Source organism: Corvus kubaryi, unplaced genomic scaffold (assembly GCF_017639235.1).
Source record: "Corvus kubaryi isolate FWS band 111438036 unplaced genomic scaffold, C.kubaryi_AGA036_p1.0 63401, whole genome shotgun sequence".
NCBI classification, from domain to species: domain Eukaryota; kingdom Metazoa; phylum Chordata; class Aves; order Passeriformes; family Corvidae; genus Corvus; species Corvus kubaryi.
The window spans coordinates 578-13,339 of NW_024581513.1; the positions used below are offsets into that span (position 1 = coordinate 578).

The 12,762-nt window shown below is 49.5% G+C and overlaps 1 protein-coding gene across 3 annotated transcripts; it reads right to left on the bottom strand.

Moving 5' to 3' along the window:
- Positions 1-707: 707 nt before the first annotated feature.
- LOC121672625 (serine/threonine-protein kinase PAK 3-like) lies at positions 708-12,683 on the bottom strand. 3 transcript variants are annotated; one of them, XM_042045358.1, is made up of 12 exons: positions 10,866-12,683; positions 10,448-10,588; positions 9,661-9,819; positions 9,168-9,336; positions 7,087-7,150; positions 6,349-6,397; positions 5,467-5,579; positions 4,684-4,801; positions 3,780-3,879; positions 3,140-3,336; positions 1,354-1,491; positions 708-912 (listed from the first exon to the last, which is right to left on the bottom strand). In XM_042045358.1, the coding sequence occupies exons 1-12, from the start codon at positions 11,232-11,234 to the stop codon at positions 784-786; spliced, it is 1,746 nt and encodes a 581-aa protein (XP_041901292.1). In that variant the 5' UTR covers positions 11,235-12,683; the 3' UTR covers positions 708-783. The 3 variants fall into 3 exon arrangements, with proteins under 3 accessions (XP_041901292.1, XP_041901291.1, XP_041901293.1); XM_042045357.1 differs by having other exon boundaries at positions 10,244-10,588; XM_042045359.1 differs by lacking the exons at positions 10,448-10,588; positions 10,866-12,683 and adding an exon at positions 10,244-10,310 and having other exon boundaries at positions 9,661-9,884.
- Positions 12,684-12,762: the final 79 nt, after the last annotated feature.

Here is a 12,762-nt window from a genome sequence, read left to right on the forward strand (position 1 = left end):
CCAATGGCACCAGTCTGCGCTGGGCCCAGCACGGCTACGCTTCCCTCGGGAGCAGCCAGCTGCCGCTTTGGCTCTGAGACGGGAGGATTTGCCCGCTCCCAGGAAGAGGCACCCAGTGCCAGGCTGCTGCCTCTTGCAGCTACAAGGGCCTCCTGCCAGCCGGCCTCTGCCGAGCCTCAGGCTGCTCTGGGCTCTGCCAGGGCTCTGCTGGGGCTCCGGCCCGGGCAAGGCTGGGCCACTCTCACCTCACAGTCGCTGACAGCTCTGCATCAGACGGGACCTTTCAGAGCACCCTCGCTGACCTTTCTGCTTTCTCAGCTGAGCAAGACTCTCCCCGAGCCAAAGAGATTGCACTTAGGGATACAAATCCAAGTGGCAGGAACCCCAATGCTCTCGAGTCACAGCTGAACGCCCGCATCTGCACAGGATGTCTTGGCTGCACCACTCCTCCTCTGGTTTTGCCTGCAAATGCCATTGCCCTTTCTGCCTCAACTACAAGCACAATTGCTGGACAAAAAACGGCCAGTGTGCCGTATTCCAAAGGCAGTGTGGTTTGGAGAGGATGAATGAAGAAGAGCCTGCCCCACTTATAAACCATACCAAAGAAGTCATAAGTGTCACTTTCCACCTTTAAGGAACAACGGACAATTCAGAAGGAAATCTTGAGCTTAATCACAAGGTGAGAAATAAGGAATCTTACAGATGAGTTGGGATTCCAGAAACTTTATTTATTTGCCATCCATGTAGAGTACAATTGTACTCTACAATCCTAATCTAAACTGGTCATGAAGAAAATAGTCCTGAATGGATGGATTGCCACTGCCATCTTTTCTCCTCCTCCTTCCGCTTCTTCACTGACTGGATCAGTGGCAGCAGGATGGACACAGGCTTGGCTGATGTTACAAATGGATGCTGCCCAAAGGAAAAAAAAGCCAGCCAAGAACAATGAGCCATGGCTTTCCAAGCTCAGTGCTTCAAAGGCAGGGGTAATATTTTTAAAAGAAAAGGGGATTTACTCCGAGTAGGTCTAAGGTGTGTGTTGCAACAGTGGCACAGGTTGTCCTGAGAACTGGTAAGTGTTCCATCCTTGGAAACATTCCAGGTCAGGTGGGAAGGGGCTCTGAGCAACCTGATCTCTTTCAAGATATCCCTGCTCATTGCAGGCCACATGGATCAGATGGCCTGTACAGGTCCCTGCCAGCCCAGCCCAGGATTCCTCGCCATTTTCATTTGAAAAGCACCAGAAGTGGAGATGAGGAGGAAGGGGGCTCGGCTCATCTGATGCCTTGGGCTCCAGTGGAGGAGGAGCCCATCCTCGGACACTGTTTGACCTGCAGCCCCTTTGCATTTTACCTGCAGGAGCTCCTTGGCAGACCAGCGCCGCTCCTCGTTTTTCTGCAGGCAGCAGCTCAGGAAGTGACGCAGCAAAGCCGAGAATAGCTTGGGCTGCTGCAGCTGTGGGGTCCCTCCTGTGGCTATCAGGAGTTTAGCCTGGAGAAAAGGAAACACAAGACTTCACCTGCTTCTTTTGATGCCTTAGGTTTTAACTTTTCTCTTTTTCAAGTCCTGTACTGCCTAGTGTGTAGCTCTGAAGTTTCGTGTGGCCTGTTAGCTACTGTTCTCTCGTGCTAGTTAGACATAACAAAGCCTCTCTAGGTTTGCTCTCCAAGGACACTTCGATTGTCCCAGGGCCCAAAATGTGTAAACTGAAAGCCTCTGAAGAGGGGCAAACTTGGGGTAATTACATCATTAACTGGGGTCAAATTGGAGAATTAACCCTGATACGGAAATGGACCAAACTTACAAAACTGTGAAGAATTCATGACCCAGGCTCCATCTTGGATGTAGCCTTTTGACTGCCCAGGGTGTATCTTTGAAGGCCGTTCAAATAAATACCTATTTTTATTCTCTTATTCTTGTCTAGTCTCTGTTTTTAGGTAGCCACTCCAGGCATCAGTTTCAAGTCTGTAAATGCTCTCCCAGAGCCCATTGTTTAAGCTCAACTCTGCAGTGGCAATTTCTGCCCTGGCAGAGAGGCAGAGATGACTTTCTTATACCAACAAAAAACCCAAACCCCAAAGCAGCTGCAGCTTTTCCAGCATCCAGCGGATCTTGCCTTGGCAGCTGATTTGATTGGCTGACCTAGTTAGGGGCAACTACATCAGCAAAAGCACGTTTTGCTTCTCTGAAGATTCACACCAGCTTGACAGGCAGTTTGGAAGAGGGACCTTGTTCTAACTGTTTTCAAGTGTTATTATATAAAAGGGAGTTATTGCTCAGGTAAGGAAAGAAACATTTGGAACCTCGCATTCGACACAGACACGTTAAGATGCATGCAGAAACATACTGGGATGAAAATGCCTGTTTGGGCACACAGGAGCCACCTGCAGCTCTGTCTCGCAGCAGTCTGCAAGTTCCAGCTTCTCCGATGTGGCAAACGAATAACTTTTCGTGGTCAAATCAGAAGAAGGAGAAATGCCATCCCTATGGTAACCCTCTGCTCTTCTGGATACTCAAGTCAATACATTAATGATGTGCCCATCCCAGAAAGTGCCAGGTAAAAAATGGGAGGTTTTGGCAGGCTCTCCATGTCACCAGGCTGCAGCTTGGTCACGTGGAGAACGTGGCTTGGGCTATGACAGAAATATGGTCACTAAGTGTTTCAGCAACACTGCCCAAGAAGCAGAAGATACTATGTGGCCTTTACACCCTCATGCCCAGGTTTTAGGCAAGTGACAAGAAACTGTACAGGGAGTGCAGTTCTTCTCTAGAAAACCACTGGTTTAGAGACTTTGTTGGTTTGGGTTTCTTTCCTTCTTTTCTGGAAATGTAACACCAGCTCTGAGACGTGCGTTTCGTGTTATTAGAGACATCTACACAGACAGACGAGCTGGAACAACTTAAAACCCAAAGGAAAGTGTTGCCTGAGAATGGAGAGTGTTTGCACTCAGGTGAGGCCTGAGTTCCCCCACTGATGCAACCAAAACTACAGCAGATGCTGATGTACTGCAGGGCCATTTTTAGAAGGGGACCTTGGTGGAAGCAGTGCCAGCAGATGGCAATGGGATTTTGTCTGATGGAGGACAGAACACAGGATAGGTGAAAAAGACAGAGGGATCAGTGAGTATTTGCTCCTTACCGAGGTAGGACTTTCATTGCAGTGAGGAACTTGTCGTTCCACCATTTCGATTCCCACAATTCCAAGAGACCATATGTCCACTTTGGGGCCATATGGTTGACCTTTCACAACCTCAGGCGCCATCCACCAAGACGTGCCGACCACTGAGCTCCTTCGATTCTGCTCAGGGGTGAGCTGAGCAGAGATGCCAAAATCAGCTGAGGGGAACAAAAAAGTTCTGTACAATTAGGAAACCAAGCGAAAGAACTCCCCACTGTAAGTCTGCGAATGCATTGTTGAATCTCCTGGAAATCCGTCCCTGCTCTGTTTCCTCAGGACTTTAGCCAAGGAAATATGGAAGTGTCTGCTTCCAAAAATCCCCACATTTTTTAATGCTGCCCCCAGAAGTGGCTTTTATTCCCTGGAACCTTTAGATTGTAGCTCCCTCCCTCTGGAAGGGACACACACAGACCCAAACCAGTGCCACTCTGGACTGCTTTTTCCTCGCCACACCTCTGTGCACGTTGCAACTGTGCCTTCGGCTCGCTGCAGGGGTCCCTGCACTGCCACCAGCACCACTTTGGGGGAAGTGGCAGTCACTCAAAAGCAGCCCCAAACCCCACATCCCCGGAACGCTGTGCCTGGCCAAGAATATACCAACCCAGCTTGACAGAGCCATCAGTTCTGAGAAGGATGTTGTAACTCTTCACATCTCGATGGATGACATAGTTTGAGTGAAGAAAATCCAGTCCTTGCAGGCACTGAGAGAGAAAACAGAGACAGGAGGATAAAAATTAGTGGTGTGATTTGAGCACACAAGAAAGGAAACAGCTCTAAAATATTCCCTTTCCAGGGGAATGGAGTGTAATGGCAGAACACAGTGCCATTGAGAGGAAGAGCTTGCTGCTCCAACACTACCTTCCTAAGGGAAGGCACGTCAGCTTTTGAGAGAGCCAACGGGAATTGCTGTTCTAGACTGTCCTCTGCAAACCAGCCAGAATGACTGCTGCTGCAGTGGATGTGCTTTCTTCATCCAGAGGACAAACAAGGGTTTGCCAAGAAAGAAAGAGTCCCTCCCTTTGCTGTGAAGTGGGTCACTTTTGGGTGGGAGGCTGCATGGCAAAGGTTTTATTGCTGGCCTCAGCACAGACTTGGAAGTATCACATGAGTCACCTTTCAGAAGCAAACAGCATTTTGGGTGCACTGCTATCCTTTTCAGCTGAGGACTCTGAGAAATGAGTCTCTTTTAGCACTAGTTTCAAATTCTGCCACCAGCACCTTTGCTTTTACAGGCAAGGAATGCAGTGAAGACAGGCAAACATTCAGAGAGGCAAGGTGGAGAACAGCAAATACAAGAGACAGAGTGAGAATGCAACAGCAGGAGATAAGAGTACAAGAACAGAGCACAGTGAGGGCAGGCACACTGCCACGCAGTTCACCTGCTTCCCCATAGCATAGCAGCCACACAGATGCAAAGTTTGGCACATGGAACCACTCCAGTTCTCAGCCCCTGTTTCCCAGACAATCCTGCCCAAGCCCTCGGAAGCACAGGTGGGATTCCTGACCTCCCGACTGATGGCTGCCATCTCATATTCAGATATGTACATCTCATCGATGGCATCACTCAGAGTGCCTCCATCCATGTACTCCATCACCAGCCAGAGTTCATCATCCACAAGGTAGCTGAAAGAAGGAAATGAGGCCATGGAGATGAACGTGCATGGCTAGGCTACTGTTTGGAAAAGACAACGATTGATTCTTGTTTCCAGGTCCCTTTGAAACGAGGACAGACTCAAAGGAATAGACGTTCCCTCTAGGCTGTGCAGTGATTGCAGTCTGTGCTGTGTCAAGGAGAAAGGCACAGCTGTGAAAAAGGAGATGTCTTAGATGGCCAGCAAGTGAAAAACGCAGTTTACTAACAGCCCAGGTAAAAAGCTGTCACACATGGTGTTTATGGAAAAAAAGCACCTAGTCTTCCTGGCATGCACAGCAATGGAAAAGAGGGGCTGCAGTCCAAGGGAAATCCTCTCTTGGATGGTTCATCAGCATTTAAGACTCTTGAGAAAAACCAAGCCCCAAGACAACGTGGTGACAGTGAACTTCGAGGGTATTGACTTAGTAAGATAGCGCTGGTCAAGGCTTTTGAAGAATTTTCAAACTATGTGTGCCAGGGAAGACTAATGCAGACAAAATGCACTCTCTTCCCATCCATTGGAGATGAGTAGAGAAATAATGATTGGTCAATAATTAATGGCTCTATTTTCTGCCACAGACCAAAGCGGGTTTTTGACCTCTCATGCTTGCAGTAGGTAAACAAACATTCATGGGATAAGACCACAACCACTCACCTGTCTAAATAGTTGACCAGGTTGGGATTCCTATTCATCTTCATGACCATGAGTTCATTGACAGTTACTTCCTTTCTCCACAGTCCTTGGAGATTAATTTTCTTTATGGCCACCTAAAATGACAATGACAATCAGTACCTTGAGAAGTTGGTGGCACGAGACCACAACGCACATGGAGCGAGTGATTTTGGAATGACACAGCCAAGCTGTGCTGAAGTGCCTTGTGATTAGACACTGGAGTAATTAGGAACTGACATTCCAACAGCCCATGTCTCCGCTCCCTTGAGGCCAGAAACAGGACACATGGCCACTGACGTTTTGCCTTGTCCACTTGGTAACAATGGTGTCTCAACTATCACCCACAAAGCTCTGCCCACACTCTCTGCTGAGTGCACAGAAGTAATCCAAGCCTTGCTACTCTATGGATACAGATCCTGGGCTATAAGCAGGGCTTAGGGCTTTTAGGGACACCTTGCAGATCCCTCCCTACGTGCAGTTCCCAAGTGCAGCACTGCAGGTTGCTAAGGAACTACCAGGAAGATTCAGACGTATTTGCTGGCAGCCAGAAATGAGAATTCAGGACTCTGAAGCTGTAGCCACAAAAAAGCAGTGAGATGCTCTAAGGCACCACCTTTGTTTTAGCCACTGAGAGCGAGTGAGCACTTCCTTCTCCAAAAGGAACCACTGCTCTCCTTGCCTTCCTTCTGGCAGCTGAGAAGGACAAAGACTGTCCCAAATGTATTTTGCAGGCTGGCACCAGTCTGTGCTTCTTGTGCCTTTGCACAAGAGCTGTCCCGGTGACCCAAAGCTCTAGCCACAACTCACACCAGAGCGGGAAAGCCCTCAAGAGCTGCAGAATCTGCAGGGACTGTTGACATTTACCTCTCCTCCTGTGGCATTGTCGAGTGCTCTACAAACTTCTCCAAAACCCCTAGAAATAAAACAGCAGCAAAGAAAGGAGAAGCTGTTTAGATCTTGGAGTGAAAGCCAGCCCAGACAGGAGATCTCTGCTGTAAGTGCCTAAAACCTGCAGGAGGCATGAGGGGTCTGCCAGAGGGCACATGATGCATTTTTCCTCTCAAGTGCATGGGTACTGGGCCTGTTCCTGAAGCTTTGGGCTTTAGTGCCTCAGCTCAAAAAGAGAGCTTATTCTTTCATCTTGAGTTTCAGTTTCTAAACTGTGTGGTTCTAATCCTGAGCACCGAGTATTTCCTTCAGCAAACTCTTGGAAAGAACTGTTCCTGAGAACTGTTATCTGACAGCTACCGGGGGGTAGGCTGCTCTTTCAGGCAAGCAAGATTCTCTTTCATTAGTGTGGCCGTATGATTTTGAGACATACAAAAATGCTAAGGAAATTAACACACAGCTGTCCCACACTTGAGAGACAGGAGATCTTCCAGCTCCTGTTCCTTGCTGCAGGCAAGACTGTGGCAGCATGGAGATGTCTTTGACAATGCCTTCTGACCACACGTACAAATTCTGCCCAGCACTGAGAGATGGGCCAATCTAACCCCAGTGTCTCAACATGTTTGCAGCTTGCCTGACTTCACACTTGGTAGATGTTCCACCAGCAGAACACCCGGCCCATGGTTTTGTAGAAGAAACTGTGGTTGGACTCACCCACTGCCGATATTTTCCAGTTCAGTGTATTTCGTCACCGGATTTTCCATACTCACCATTTTGCCTGAGGGAAACAAAGTGCAAGATGCTCACTTGAAAGCAGAGATGCCACCTTCCAGGAGATACAAAAGGCAGCCCCACTGTCTGGGGCTCTGAGCCTTTTGTGGTCATCTGGGTAACAACAACAACAGCGACAAGAACCACAACAGCAAAAACAACAAGCCAGGCAGCTCTGCAGCACAGATGGCCAGCACTGAGACTGATATTCTACAGTCCTCTGAAGAGATCTCTTGAGAGGAAACAAAGCCCAGAGAGATGCATTCCCAGGAGAGGAGGGCATCTTCTCCACCTTTCGCAGTTTGCCAGAAGAATGCCTTTCTCTTTGTAAACCAGAGCAGCTCATGTTGTGACCAATACCAACGGGGCTTTCAGCATCAGGATGCTCAGCCTTTATGGGCAGGCTGAGTTCAAAGATGCCCGTGCCCCATGTGAAGAACCACACTGCTTGTCTTCACCCTGACTGCGCGGATCAGTCGCTCGCATCGGACTCGCCCTCTCAGCTCCGCACGCGTCCCCGTCTTCCGAGCTCGGCACAGCGGCCATGGGCAGCAAGGACAGCAGTGCTCCTCAGGCGCTGGCGTGGCACGGACAGCTGCCCAGAGGAGATGCTGAGCCTCTCGTGAGTCCAGGCCGTGCGATGCAGAAGCCGGCCCAGACGAGGGGCTGCTGCCTCCCGGCAGCTCCGCGCTGCAGCGGCCGAGCAGCAGCAGGACTCTCTCAGCTAAGGAAGGCTCCAGCCTCTGCAGCCGCACCGGCCGTCAGGGACAGGGCAGGTACCACAGCAAGGCTGGGAAGGGCCAAGGATGAGCACTGACAAGCACTGGCCAGAAGCCACAGCCAGGCCGAGCCCCGTCACAAGCTCTTGCCCCCTTTCAGGACACAAGAGGATTGGCTTTGAGATCAGACACACCGAGGTGCACATCAATGCCCTTTTTGTCCCAACAGGTGATGGTAGACACAGAGTCAACTGGGCTCTGTTCTCAGCCCCACCAGGTCTTACCTGAGAGCCCAGCACTGGCAGCTGTTATGGGCAGGAAGCAGATTAAATGGGTTGTGCTGCAGAATCACAAAGGGCTTCATGTGTTTTCCTAGAGAGTGAGCTGTGCAGGGGTTGGCCCAACGGGTAGCATTCTAACAGTCACGGGAATGATTGGGAATCAGGAATGAAAAAGTGCCACGGATCTGAGGGATAGACAGTGGATGGGCTGGTGGCTCACTCCTGAGAGCAGTGCAGTTTTACCTGACCACACCACATCGATGTGTCTCTTGGACACATCCTTATAAGCATAAAACTAGGATATTAAATAGGGATTGTTATAAAAGTATCTGCTTTTTCTTTGGGGACATGTGGAAAACACCTCTTGCTCTCAATTTGTGCTGTCACTTGATGTTTTTTCAAAGAAGTGGTCATTGGCAAAAATTTGCATTGTCATAAAAACCAACTGTAGATGTAGTAGTGGTAATAGTAACCAATAAGACACATGAGGCAGAAGAGCTCCTTCAGGATGGAGAAAAACAACTTCACAAAAAAAAAAAAAAAAAGCCCAAACCAAACAAAAACAAAACCAAAAAAAACACCAACCAAAATCCTTACAAACCCACCAAAAGACAAAACCCCAAAACCAAACAATTTCTGTGAAGATCTTTTGCTCTGATGAATGCTGAGAAATCAGGAGTCTAAGGAGAATTTAGGAAGCCAAATATTCTGTTCAGTTTGGCCACTAGCACAGAGGACTTGCCTAGACCATTTGCTAGGTCACAGCCTTCTACTGATCCAGGAACAGTCCCTGCTTCTGCCTTCAGCAGAGAGGGAAGCTCAGGCAAACCCAGGGCAGTCTGAGCTGTGCTCAGAGGCAGCAGGAACACCCAGAGCACTCCCTCGCTGCCTCGAAGCACAGCACTTCCTGCGAGGAGTCCTGAATGTCCCTGTGACACCAAACTGCGGAGGAACATTTGGCACAGCTATGCTGACACAGGCCCACAATACACTGTCCCTCACACAAGAAATACACAAGACATACTCAGTAGCTCCAGGAAGTAATCTTCCATCTCCTGTTGATGGGAAGAAGCTGTGTCAGTGTTGGAGCTGAGCAAACTGCCCTGGCTCCACTTCTCAGGCTGGGCTGCAAAGGCTCCTTTAGACAATGCTGCTGCTGCTGGAGCAGGTTCCATGAGAGAGCCTGTGGAGATCTGAGACAAGAAATGAGTTTGTGTCAGAAAGTGTGGCTGGCAGAGATTGCCCTGGGATCACATTTCAAGTGCAGGCCCATAGGAAGCTGCTTTCAGCCACATGCAGGGCTCTTAAAATGGATTTTTTTGGATGTCCACTTCTCAAACCGGATGGGTCAAAACCAAAGGCCTATTTTACTTGAGTTCATGGCCAGATTCATGTTCCATTTTCATGGATTTTCTGAAGGACCACTGCCGCAATGACTATTCCACTTCCTCCCAAGCACTCTTTTCCCCCTCCAAGGGCTATGGACACACTTGCACCTCCTTGTTCTAATGTTCTACCTGCTCCCATTGAGTCCCCCTTTCTTCCACCATCTTCAGGACGGGCTCAAGCTGCAGCAGGGACAGTTCCTGTGCCCCACGCCAGCCTTGGGGCTCTTTGTGGCCAATCACTTGCTGGAAGTCTTTGCAGGCTGCCAGGTGAGATGTCCACACTTCCACCTCAAGTCAAACACAACAAAGCAGTCAGACGCTACAGCTTATCCCTGTCAGCCGTGGGTCACAGACTGGGAGGAAAGGGAAAGAACAGGTTCACAAGGGATACAGACAGCTTGTTTCAAGATCCATCAGGGTCACCAAGTTGACCTGCAAAAACACCTCAAGAAACAAAGAGAGCAGGAACAGGCCAGCAGGAATCCATTTGGATGACTGCTGGCCAACAGGCTAAAGGACTAGTCGTACTGTCCAGGGCAGCAGCTGAGATTCAGCAGCCCAGGACGTGTCCTTCAGAGAAGCTGTGATAGAGACCACAGCAGGATGGCACTCAGAGACGTCACCCAGCCCGCCTGCTGCTCCGCAGAGGAAAGGTAGGAAGGGCAGAAAGCACCAGTTTGGTGACTGCAGCGGCTATCTCTGTTTCAATCACTCGCTTTTCTAGAGCCCCTTGCTTTTGGAGTAGAAGATTAATTCCCTCTTGGATGATTTGCATTCCTTCATCCAGCCTCTTCTCCCTTGCCTTGATCCTAGCCTCAGTTTCCTGCAGCTCTGCCTGCAGTTGTTTGTCGATGTTCCGTAAAGAAGAAGAGAGAGGATGTTTCATGAGTGGAGTGGCTTCAGCTCTTACACTCACCTGGTCTTGTAGATCGCTCCTGTGCTGATGGAGATTCTTCTCCTCTTGGATGCTTCTGACGTCTTCCTTGTTCCTCTTCTTTGCAGCTTGGATGTCACTCTGGGCTTTGGGCAGCTCTGCTTGTGGCTCTGCCTTGATGTTCTGTACACACAAATGCAGAGCAAGTGACTGGGAGCTGCCATCAGGCTCAGCTTTTTCCTCTTTCGGTCTCAAAATCACATTCATTCAGCCACTCCCTTCTGCTTCCCTACCCAGCTCTGCTTCCATTGGAACCCTCCCGTCCTGGGGCTGGTCTCTGCAGATGACAAGGCTCTGTGCTTTCAGTGCCAGTGGGACTCCTGGCCTCCTCAGTCCCAAGAGCTCCGTTTTATGTCCCTGTTCCTGCCCTTCACTCTGTCACCTGGCTAGTCAGGCTCACCTGGCCATTCTCTTGTGGCTCTTCCACCTGCTGCCTGAGCTGCTCCAGCTGCTCTTGGGCTGGGAACAGCTCTCCCCGAGTCTGGCACAGCATCTCTGGTAGAGCAATCTGCTCATGCTCTTTCTCTAGAAGGAGCTGCACAGAAAGCAAGAGAAGATGGGTTTCAACTTCCCATAAAACATTTGTGGGGCAGGACTCAGAGACTGATGGGCTCACACATTCCCAAAGCACTGTGCTGCTGCTCTCCTGGGTCCTTCTCTGCCCATGGGGAGGCACAGATTCCAAAGTGACACTGGCAGTACAGTCAGGGTCCATCTGGGACTGAAGCTCCAACAGAAACTTAGGCATCTGACAGGGAACGTGGGGCATTTCTCAAGGCTCTGCTGAGGACCTTGCTCCTCTTCTGCCGTGTCCTGTTTGTCTTTCAGAAGTGACTGACACCCAGCCCTGTCCCACAGCCCCACCCTGGCTCTGCAGGTGGCTTCCTGTGTGAGCTTGCTCCTTGTGAGAGACACTTCTGGAGTTCATGTTCTCTTCAGGCCTGCACTGCCATTCCTGCCTTTCTGACATCTACACTCTTGTTACAAATCCTGGATTATTCAGGAGATGAGCATGCGCACAAAGACCCTCCAATGGAGGTCAGAGGGCCTCTATGGCCACCTCAGTATATGGAGGAGGACCAAGGTGTTTATTGTCCTCCCTCTTTTGTCAACTGAGAATTCTGACCGGCAGTAACAGAGACCCTCATAAGGCCCCATTAACAAATTAACTTAGACACCCTTCAGGATGCCAGTGAAGGAAACCGTGTGTCCTGTAATGCATGTTTGACCAGAGTCACCAAACCCCACCTAGAGGATGGGATTGTTCCACACCCATAGGACAGACCAAACTTTAAAGGATAAACAGGGGGAGGAGAAAACCTCTGAGGGAAAAAAACAACCATCTCTGAAGGGGGAAACATCTCTGCCTGCTCGGGATTGATCGATGGAACATGTCTCTCCTCCTCTCCTGAAAGGATCTCTTTAGGTGAGCTTTGCACCTCCAATTGCCTTGGAGCAGAGACAGGAAGTTTCAGATAGATAGATAGATAGATAGATAGATCGATGTATCTCACTGTTATCATCTCTCTTTTCCTATGCTTTCTGTCACTACACACATCAACACTCGGTAGCCAGTGCCCTGATAAGCAGCAATCCTGAACTTGTTCTCCTGTTGCTTCAATAAACCACACTCTTGGAGAACCTAGAGCAGGAAGGTCCTTAAGGAATGCAATCAGACCCAGGGCACTGCACTGGGAACTGCACTCTTTGTGCATCTGTACTGGGGCAAGTTCTTCTCTTGGACTCAACCAGACTGATGATGTTAAAGTGGCTGCACTTCAGAAATGAAGCTGAGCCCCTCCCAGTCCCTCTGATCTCTGAGGACCAGCTGGAATGCAAGGGTGTTGATTTCCTGCTGAATTCCCATACCTGGAATACAACGTATTCTGATCCCCTGGGCTGCGAAAAGGCACGGGCGCTGTTAACCTGAAAGTGATGTGCAAGGCCCTACTGGCTGGCCAGCCACCAGAACAGCTCCTTCTGCACAACCGTCCCTGCCCAAAGCACGTGTTCTCATGCAAAAATACTGCAAATTCCAGAACCACCACCTTGCAAACTATAATTCCAGCAGAATCTCGTCCAGTGCTAGAAAAGGGCATAAAGGTTGAGCAAAAGCACCTTTGCTTGCTGAGAAAGAAAATACAGGGCTTCTACTCCTAGGAAACCAACAAACCAACAAACAAAGAGATGAAAGTTTCACCTACTTCAGAGCTACAGCTTTCCCCACTTCTCGGCTCAAGTGCAGTTTTCAAATGGAGTTTGAGAAACAGACTCCACAACAGAAAGTAGCTGCAGAA